At 34.8% G+C, this 10,660-nt stretch overlaps 1 protein-coding gene across 4 annotated transcripts; it reads right to left on the reverse strand.

The window, feature by feature from the left end:
* Positions 1-61: 61 nt before the first annotated feature.
* LOC141623682 (mitotic checkpoint protein BUB3.3-like) lies at positions 62-9,946 on the reverse strand. Of its 4 annotated transcripts, none has more exons than XR_012533518.1 (10): positions 9,757-9,946; positions 9,501-9,631; positions 7,590-7,672; positions 6,278-6,529; positions 6,003-6,063; positions 5,507-5,584; positions 5,344-5,417; positions 4,515-4,615; positions 3,591-3,707; positions 62-282 (listed from the first exon to the last, which is right to left on the reverse strand). XR_012533518.1 is itself a non-coding variant. In XM_074439830.1 (10 exons), exons 1-9 carry the CDS (start codon positions 9,859-9,861, stop codon positions 3,638-3,640), a joined length of 963 nt encoding a protein of 320 aa, XP_074295931.1. In that variant the 5' UTR covers positions 9,862-9,945; the 3' UTR covers positions 62-282; positions 3,591-3,637. The 4 variants fall into 4 exon arrangements, 3 of the variants coding, with proteins under 3 accessions (XP_074295931.1, XP_074295933.1, XP_074295932.1); XM_074439830.1 differs by having other exon boundaries at positions 5,344-5,425; positions 9,757-9,945; XM_074439832.1 differs by having other exon boundaries at positions 5,344-5,425; positions 7,547-7,672; positions 9,757-9,894.
* Between the last annotated feature and the right edge of the window lie 714 nt (positions 9,947-10,660).

Below are 10,660 nucleotides of genomic sequence, written 5' to 3' on the forward strand. Positions count from 1 at the left end.
TGTCAACACTTGAATATGTATTCGTATCTGCTACCTGTAGAGATCTATACATTCAATCTGCTTAAAGTGAACACAAGAGTAACCTCTATTAAAAGTTGTACTCCATATAACATACGCATCCAATACAAGGATAAAAACTCACATAATACACGTATTAATGCTTCATGCAACCTGACGCGATGTCTCATAGGATCATCACCTACTTACCAAACGACGCTATATTATCACGGCAGACTCGACACTCAGAATCAAGTCTTTTCCATCAGCGAACCCACTTTTGATCTGCACACAAAAAAACATGGTAAATGTTAAGTATAGAGAGGGTGTGGCATCACAAGTTCTAAAAACCACAATAATAGAGTAGGCAATTACCAAAAAAACATTTTTATGAATTTGTCATTTTAGGAAATTGCCAACATCATCTATATCTATATAATAATATAAAAAGACTAATTAAGCACCTACCTAACCGACACGTGGCATCACCTACCAAACTCCAAGTAGCTATGTGGCGTGACTCATCATTAAACTTTTTTCTTTATTTTATTTTATTTTTTAATTTAATTAGTCAGTTACCGTCTTACAAAGCGGTAAAAGAGAGTTTGAGACCCTTCATCTCCCCCATCTTAATTACCCTCTTCAATAACTATATTTTCTTACTCCATCATTACTACTTCACGTAGTATTTTGTCATCAAACCACCTCTTCATCTTCATTTTTATGTTTCTTATTTCACAAGCCCTTATTTATACTCATTTTTCAATATGACAAAACAAATACTTCCCAAATCTTTTTTTTTTTTACATTGGATGATGGTAATTTACGTCCTATGTTCCAACAACTGGCAGTCATGGCAGGTATTTATAATTTCTTTTTCTACGCAATTAGTTTTTCGAGTTATCTTCTGGTGCAATCTTTATCTCTTTCTCTCTCAATTTTTGGTATTTAATGGTCATTTTGGTTTGGTTTTTTATATGAAGGAGTAGCGATAATTGATTCTTATTTCAGAAGGATCACTTGTATGTATTATAGCAATGGTACGTGGCAAGTATGCTACTCAATTTTTTTTTGTTAGAAGATATCATGTTAGAATATATTTTAATTTGTCTTTCTTTAAGATGTACCAATCGAAATAGTTTCTAAAAGTTGAGACTATGGCAATGATGGAATTTGATAAGGAGTTTTTTAACCTTTTATTTACAATACTGTACGAGTATAGCGTATGAGTAAATGACTAACTTGCTTCTTAATGATCATTAATGTAGGTTATCAATTCGGTCATCACAACATTGCTTAAATTGCTGACCATTAGCACAAAACAAATGCATGGACCTAATTGCGAAGGGATTAAACCTTAATATTGAATTACTAGGGATAATTTACATTTACCTTCAGATTCTATTTAGAATCTATAAATACAGGCCACTTAAGATAGGCATTACTCAAAGAATTGGAGTCTAAAATTACCGATTAGAAATGTATGTGGTCAAACGTTTTTCAAGTTTCACCAAATATTCGACAAATTAGATATGTTTTTGTTAATATGTGAGAGACAGTTGATATTGATGATGTCTTTTATTGCGTTTCTTCCTTTCAGTTAAGAGACAAATGTCTCATAAGCTTGGTTTTTCTATTTTTGCAATATATAAGATCAAATTATTTGTTTTATTTACTATATCACTTATTTATTATATATTTATATGTATGTCCTATAGAGTATAGTTTGGAGATATACTGAATGAACCAATTACCTTTCTTATTGATTTTATAGAGCAAATACTTTGTTGCATTTACACACACAAGTAATTTTCTATACAAATCTTTATTTTCTACAAAAATCAATAAATTATAATTATATTTAATTAATCAACTTATTAGGCTTCGTATAATGTATATAAGTAACATAAAAGCTACTTGCGTGTTTAATCATTCTAAGTTCATTCATATTTGATATGAGTGAATCGCCAACCAAACATCTCCTTAGTTGTGTGAGGTCATAGTTCACCATCGATCGAATATTACTTCTTTTAACAGATAAACCATATACATGAACTTGAATAAGCCCGTGCATTGCATGGGTAAAAGAACTAGTTTAGAAGTGGAAAGGGTAAATAAACATATCAGAAGTAGAGCTGATCAAAAGCGGGCTTGGGCCGAACATGGGCCGGGCCTAGCCGCTAAAAAAGTGTCCGACGGGCCGTATTTTATAGCCCGAGCCCGCTCAGCGGGCCATTTTTCTTTGTATGTACCCGCCCACTTCAAGATAGCGGGCCGGCCCGCGGGCCTGACTAAAATAAAATACAAAAATTAGTGTTTCTATTAAAACACGAGTTTATTATCGCTACATCCCCTAAATCTTAACAATTGTCTTTAAAAGCTTACCCTTAAAAAAGTATACTAATTTTCAAAAGATAAGCTTACTTGATTTTGGAAAAAAACACAAGTTTGGCAATGTTCTGCTACAAACATCAAAAGTTCATTTTTGCCTCGGTATTTGTGCGGCACTGTTAGCCGTTACATACACTCCCGTGTAAATACTTGAAGATAGTATATTTATACAACAATCACGTTAGCATGTCCATTCTCGGAGAATCTTTATACGACAAGTGTAAATACTGACAATCTCCCACTTATACGTAAGGTATAAGTATTCATTTGCGCTACCTAATTGGTTTAAAGTGTACAAATTGCAAATGAAATGAGTAGAGAAAGTCCGAGGATTGAGGGTTTTTATGAGGTCACTATTAATAGCGGGCCTAGCGGGCCGCCCATGGGCAATTTTGCTTAGTCCAAGTCCGTCCATTTATTCTAGCGGGCCTAGTTTTCTTGTCCATTACCCGTTTAATTTTTGATTTTTCTTGTCCAAGCCCGCTATTTTGGCGGGCCGAACGGGCTGGGCCAAACGGGTCGACCCGCACTTAATCAGCTCTAATCAGAAGTAAGAGTTTTTTATGGAGTTTTCAATATATTTAGTAAACCATACCCAGTATTAAAATGCTTATTCACATACTTAAATTTTCGCTAGGTCGGTTCCTAACTTCCAACTTCTATCACTTATTAATTTTATTAAATAGTTAGTTTAAGACATTGATAATTTGACTGAGTTGTTCCTCCCACACCATTATTTGTTTACTTTTTTTCTTTGAAAGGAGTATTTTAATCAAAAGTAAACAAATGATTGGGTTGGAAAATCCTACAATTAAAGAAACTACAAGTTCAACCAACACTTGGTGTCATCCAAACATTGACCTTCTAGTTACATATCATGGTACAAAGAAGGTAGTGTGGGCCTAAGTGCGGATCATTTGTTCCATAAGAAGGTAGTGAGGGCCCGAGTGCGGATCTTTGTCCCTTTTTCATGTCTCTATCTTGTGTCCCACTAACTCTCCTTTTGACAGATCGATCACCCTTAAATCATGTAAAACATGATAAAATTATATCAAGGGAATGAGTGTCAAAAGATAAAAGTATAGGGAAGAAACTCGTGAGGGTGCTGAAGGGATTACTTTTGAACTAAACGACTACCTACTAAAATACATCATACCAGGGGAGTACTAAGTAATCAAATCCGTGAAGTGGCAAGTCCTTACCATTTCTTAGGTACCAACGGCCAAAGCATCTACACGTCGAACAATAGCTATTTTCGAGCAGAGCTCCCAGCCGATGCAAATCTCATTTCTTGTATGAATATCTGAGGATGGTCTTCTCTGTTATAGAAATCAGGTGTTTACCTTAAGTTTCCTCTTGAGAAATCACAAATTGACAGTAAAGAATCACACATTTTACATAATAATAATGTCAAGACATTGAGGTCACAATCTTTGGACTAAATCCAAGTAGAAGTATAGAACAGGACCAAAACAGAACTGTACTGTGAGTCTGGGTTTCACAAAAGGTTGGAGGTCAAGGTTATTGAGAGAATAGACGCAGATTTTCTGGCGACAATTATACTAATTCAGGGTAGAAATTGTGATATGAGACGGTCTAACGAATCATGATATTAATATCATGAGCCTGGCTTGTATTTGTAATAAATGAGGTAGTTACTCTTTGGGTTGATAGTTATTGGGTATATACAGTAAGATTTAAAGTTAAATATGGGTTGGTCTCGCGTTAAAAGTAGCACGAGACCTTTCAAGTTTCAAGAGGCTAATTGAATTTGGAGATCTGGCGATAGGCCTGGAGTTGCCATTCATAGGTCTTAACTAGTATCACATCATGCCAAGATTGGTTTGATCCTAAACACAACTGTGGGAGCTATCTACATCCAACTCCAGACTGGCCTTTCCGCAGGCTAGAGTTCTATGGATAATAAACGATCAATTTGGATGCTCTTCATTTCTTTTTTAACGGTCGTAATCTTGAGTAATGGATGACGATGCATGAGAGAAATATTAATTAAATTGAATGTATTAGAGGAAATGGACCTTTAGATTTGTTTTAGGAAATGAAGAGCACCCTGACACCTAAGAAATAACACCAAATTGAACATGGCCGGGCTTGAAAAGGCTTACAATTCATTAGCTTCTTGATAAGCATAACTTGAGGCGATCGCCAAAAGCTCCCCTGTGTGGTTGTAGGATAAGGAAGCCACAGAATTTGGATATCTTGGCAGCTGCTCACAAATAATTGTAGGTTATGAAGATTCAACAAGTGCTACTTGAAAAGGGGGGAAAATGCTTTATCATATTTCAGACGCATGTTATTGAAGGAAATAGGAATAATTGCATGGTTATCAATTGCCCGATTCGATCCTATGATTTTACGATGTTGACTGATGATGATCCTATGATCAATATTTAAGATCCTCCCCACTTCTTCAATACAAAATAGAATCCTGATCTGATATACAACATAATTTTTCTATCACTACAAATGTTAAGACCGAACTTTTCTTTTCCTAGGGATCAAGGTATGTCCATTGCTTTGTGAGACCAACAAAGTACTCCCTCCGTGTTTCAACAAGATGTTTACACTTTTATTATTTTATGAGGAGTATTTTAATCAAATGTAAACAATGTGTTGAAACTTGAAACAAAGGGAGTAACTAACTTTACACCCAATTTGGGACATTTGTGTCTTTCGAGGTGGGTTGATAACCAGTGATTTTCACTTTCCTCACTCATGTGGAAGGATGAAATATGTTTGTCCTACCCTAAGGGAGCAAAGTAGTTTTTTTTTCCCGTGAATTCAAAAGAAAACAAAAAAAAAACAAATATGATGTAGAGTAGTAAGCTCAATATGCAATGGGCTTGTAACTCTCCAATCAATTAACTTTGCTGATTCCCACGCTAATCAGGTATATTAAGCAGCACTGCTGAAGTTAAGATTGATAAGGCATACCTCCAACAATCTTTTCTGACATTTGGCATCCCACGCAATGACATGTCCCTCGTAATCTCCAGTGACAAACACACCTGGGACACTAGAGACCAACATAATGATCACCCTTTAAACCATTGGAAGAAATAATCAGTGATTCAGATGAGGAATACGTTATACGTACCGTGAGAAGGCAATATCATTCACAGTTACATGATGATACTTCCTGTTCTTTGATTTTGGAGCACAACGAAATGTATACCTGTTATACATGAACACACAACATATATTACTCCAACTAGCAAGTTGAAAAGGCATCATCCATCAGAGAAACATTATTACACCAGAGAATTGTGCTGTGTAAATCCAGTTTGAAGGATTGCCAAATATATTCATGTGCCTTTTGAGCAACGGCTTGTATTAGTGTACATATAGAACAAGAGATATACAAATACTATCTCACTGGTGCCAATGTGTAGTTGGTCAGAAAATGACATAAAGTTATGCATATTTGAAGCGACAACTACTTCCATGCTATGTGAATCCACAAACATTAGAGTTTAGGAAGTTCAGCTGCATGCTACCTTAACCCTAGCTTCATAGGTTATAGAATATACCATTGTGGGTTTTATAAAGCATTCATTCCACACATTCAGGCATTATTAGAACAAGAAAATTACCCCATCTCGTACAAATTTGTTTGCAATGTTACACGACCATCATCTGACCCAACAGCAAAACCTTGAACCAAAGATAGAGAGTCATTAGCGTATGGCTATGGTGTCAAATTAAAAGATTTTCAGAAAGGTGAGGATATTACACAAAAGTTGAACACCACACCAACAAATGGCCAATATGTAAACAAAGGGAATGCATGGGTCATTGAAGGAGGGGGAGGGAATGCTTTAAGAGCTTTATCACTCATAAAATGGATTATGCAATAGGCAAGAGCTACCTTCCCAGACTGCCATGGCTCGTACACATCTTATAGAAATACTCATCGGTAACTCCTCTGCTTGAACTGCTCCACCCAATTTCCGCAAGTCATATTTATGTACCAACGATCCTGTGCCTACTAGCAATTCAAATCGACAGAGCGAAATTGACTCCGCATGTGAAGTAAAACCAACTGAACTTCGTGGGACCTTAAATGAGCGTGGCTCCCAGGATAACATCTTCTTATCCCAGCCAGTAGTTATCACTTGGCCTGTAAAATTCAGGAAAGAAGATCATCTGGCAATGACACATCCATTAATTTAAAGACAAAAATTTACACAAATTAAACTATGTGCAAAAAGACATCAGTCCAAGAACTTCACGCAAATTAAGAGCTAAAGATACATCATTGGCTATGATCAAAATAATTTCGATGTCTTTTAAGATTGTAAGAGCAGAAATTAATGCAGCTTTAAGAGTAAAGTAGGAGGCTTTCAGGGATTCAACAGCGTCATTTATTTTGCAATCATTTGATTTACTCCAGAGAATGTTACATTAACCCGAAAAGGAACTGCTAGTTGCTTGCTGTCGCAAATTACTAAAATGAGCAAGCAGATATATGTGATTACTCAGAAGAAACAAGTGTCTTCTTCTTCAAAAAAAGGAAGGAAATTATATGGTGTACCCTGAGCTTTTGGGTTTTATTAGTTGTACCCCTGCGCTTTTTAAAATTTAAGGTGTACCCTTGAACTCTAGTCGCTACCATGACCTCTTTAAACCCTCCTCTATAGAAACTATCACAAGCTACCTTTAACAACCACAAACTACTAGTTATACATCCACGAAGCATGAAGTGATCATCTACGGTGAGTGGATGGATTATTCAGTTACCTCATAAATTGTTGGGTGAGTTCGTAGTGTGAGTTAATAGGTAAATAGGTAGGTCAATGGGTAATTGGTTGGATTAATAGATGGATTGATAGATCAACGAAGGGACAAAGTTAATAAAGATGACCAATAAGGTCATGGTAAAGACTAGTGTAGAGTTTAGGTGTACACCATAAATTTTCAAAAAGTTAGGGGTAACACATAGAAAACCGAAAACACCAAGGTACACCATAGAATATACCAAAAAATGATTGAAACATATATAAAACCTTTTGCATTCTATGTACATGACATTGTATCCCTAGCAATGAAGTCGAGCTCACAAAAATTGACAAATTTAGTTGTACAACATGAGAAACGCGGGAGAAAAATAAATCCTAGTACAACAAACGAAGTTTACATTGTAATTTATACCACCAGGCTGATATACACATCTTACTCACTTGTTTCATCAGAATATTCAATGCAGGTAGCTGAATCATCATGTTGTCCAACATCATTACAAGTTCCAGTTTGCAAGTCATGCCTACAGGAACAGCCAAATTCGAGATAGTGACATGTGATTCTCAGTAAGGCAGCAAAAACAAAACTACCGCTCCGAATGAGTAAACAATAGTAAAAGGACCTAAATTATTGGTTTTTAGAAGTTTAAGGACCTCAATCTTTTTTAGGGTGTTTTAAGGACCTCAAATTAACGTCCGTTAAAAGCTTCGTTTAAGTCTAAGAGGGTATACACTTGCAACGTAAGCCAACGATGAACAAGACAAAACTGTAATTAATAAGCTAAAAATTCCAAATTTTTTTCTTCCTAGGAGGCTTTGTCCATTACAACACAGTCTCACTAAAAATAGAGACTAATTGACTACAGTCTACAGGCTACAACTCATTTTAATTCAGCTCAGACATTTTCAATTTAAAAGAACATGGCAAATAATATAGATAAGACAAAAGCAAAATGCATAAATATTAGTAAAATACTTGTTTTATTTATAAGTGGGATGTAAAATGAGTATTGGACCATAAATTTAGTTTTGGACCATAAATTTTTAATTGATAATTATTTCTATAAATACCAGGTTTCAACATTTAGTTTTGGACCATAAATTTTTAATTGATAATTATTTCTATAAATCCTAATTTCATCAGTCTAAATAGTTTAATCTACATGTAGCATCGTTAACAAGTTATAACTTAATCGACATGAGAATTAGTATCTATAGTTAATTAATTTGACGGATTTGATTAATCTTGTGAGGAAGAGAATTAGAGAGTGTTTGTGTTTTTTTTTTGGTTTTTTGGGGGAAGGGTAAGGTATGGAAAATAAATCACAAAAAGTCCGTGAAAGAGTAAAGTGCGTCCATGAATGAGCAACTACGTTTTTTTAAAGAATACTACCCGGATCAATAACCTTAAAAAGCCAATTTAATGTAATGGAGTTGGTTCGAGTTTTATTAAAGTTAGCGTTATATTACAATGTTTTGACACCTTTTATTTATCACTTTTTAACAAAGATAATTCTATTTGATTAAAACTAGCATTATCACAAATGAATTTAGCTCAAATTGTCACACTTAAAAGAGTGTGTAAAGGATAGTACTAAATAAATGATTAGTAAATTCCCTAGACGGCACTATCCATTTTAAGAAGGGCTTAGAATTCATCGCTTGTGTTGTATATATAAGAATACATAAGGAAAAATAATATATTCATCGTATATGTATAAGTGATGATATTTGAGCCGTCTAAAAAGCTTAAGACGGATAATACCGTCTTAAAAATAAAAATTTGTTTTTTTTTTGGTACATTAAAATAAGAATCTGTGTTAATGGGTGAATGAATTAAACCAAATTAAGAATTTGTCTTGGCAGTTGGCATGCACTATTCAATTTTAAAGGTAAAAAAAAGCAGCATCGACAAATGACAAAACACTCTTCACTCTTCAGTTATATTTAACGGAAAGATCACCTTAGGTCCTTAAAGCTATGCTTTAGAATTGTAGGTCCTTAAAGCTATATATTGTCATAATTCAGGTCCTTGTAATATGGTTAACTCCGAATGAGTAAACTTTTAAAATTGAAAAGCAAACTTGGTCAATGACGTTTTGAACTTTGTCTTGAAAAAACTACTGCAATATCTAGTAACTGAAGAATTGCAAAAAAATCGCCCCTCCCCTCCCCTTATGGCAATGCTAGACATGCAAAGTCAGTATCCACAACTGCAGTCATTTCCAATCAGCAAAGGGGATGACAATCCACAACCCATGTAGCCTCCTGTCTCGTCTCAGTCAGTTGTTTACCTTTTTTTTACGAAGAATAGGTAAAGAATTGAATGGGACAGAAGGAGTAAAAGGGTACCTGAAAACGGAACCATCAGAAGCAACAGAGAAAGCAGTGGAGTGATTCTGGAAACAGCAATCGAGAACGGCCGCTTCAGTTTGAGCTTCTAATCTCAGCTCATTCTTATCGACATCGTATAATCTTATACTCTACAGTCATCAAACCCCAGAAATCAAATCCAAAACTAAGGTTGAAATTGAGTGAGGTTTGAACTAAAATCAACAGATTGAACAGAAGAAGAAGAAGAAGAAGAAGAAGAAGGATAGAAACTCACAGAATCCCAAGAAGAGATAAGAAGATCGTTGGATTGAGGAGCGAATCTAACCCGGGTAACACCATCTTTAATCGGATCCTCCAAATTCAGACGAATTCCACTCATTTTCCCAAGGGAATAATTAATTAAAGAAATGGTTGGATTTCAAGAAGAAACCCCAAGTGTGGGAAACAGAAAATGAGTGAAGTACTCCCTCCTATTCATTTTAACCTTCCCCTTTCAAAAGGGCACGCAAATTAAGGATAGGATTATTTTATTGTAAAGTATTGTGGTGGTGTAAGGTAATTGGAGAGAGGGAAGGTATTATTGTGGGGTAAGATGATTAAAATAAGTATTGTTGTGGGGTAAGGTGATTAAAATAAGATAAAGTATGAGTATTGTGAGGTATTATTGTGGGGTAAGGTGATTAAAATAAGTATAAAACTTTACTAAATAAGGAAAGGGGAAGAGTTATATGAATAGATGAAAAAGAAAAGGGGGAAAGTTAAAATGAATAAGAGGGAGTAGTAATTAACTAATTTTTGTGGAAAGGCATGTTGAATTTGAGCCCTAAAAAGTGGAGCGCTAAAAAATAAAATTAAAAAAGAAGTTTGGTTTAAACTGGAGCGTTTCCCGCCCTATCCTCTTAACAAAATTGGAACTAGCTTCGTTTTGGATCCCACCAATTCTTTTAACCTCTTGTTTTAGCCAAAAGTTGACCAAATTTAGTGTATACTAGGTAGTATCAATGACTTACGCGATCTGTTTTAAAATTTAGTTATAATAACTAGTATAGATCCGCGCAAATGCGCGGTAAATATAGTCTTTTAATTTTTAGTGTATTAGTTATAGATTTTAGATTTATATCTCAAATGTTTTTATAAAAAATAACTAATATTAAAATTAATCAAAAGAATTGAATAAT

Source organism: Silene latifolia, chromosome X (genome assembly GCF_048544455.1).
Source record: "Silene latifolia isolate original U9 population chromosome X, ASM4854445v1, whole genome shotgun sequence".
In the NCBI taxonomy this organism is placed as follows: Eukaryota; Viridiplantae; Streptophyta; class Magnoliopsida; order Caryophyllales; family Caryophyllaceae; genus Silene; species Silene latifolia.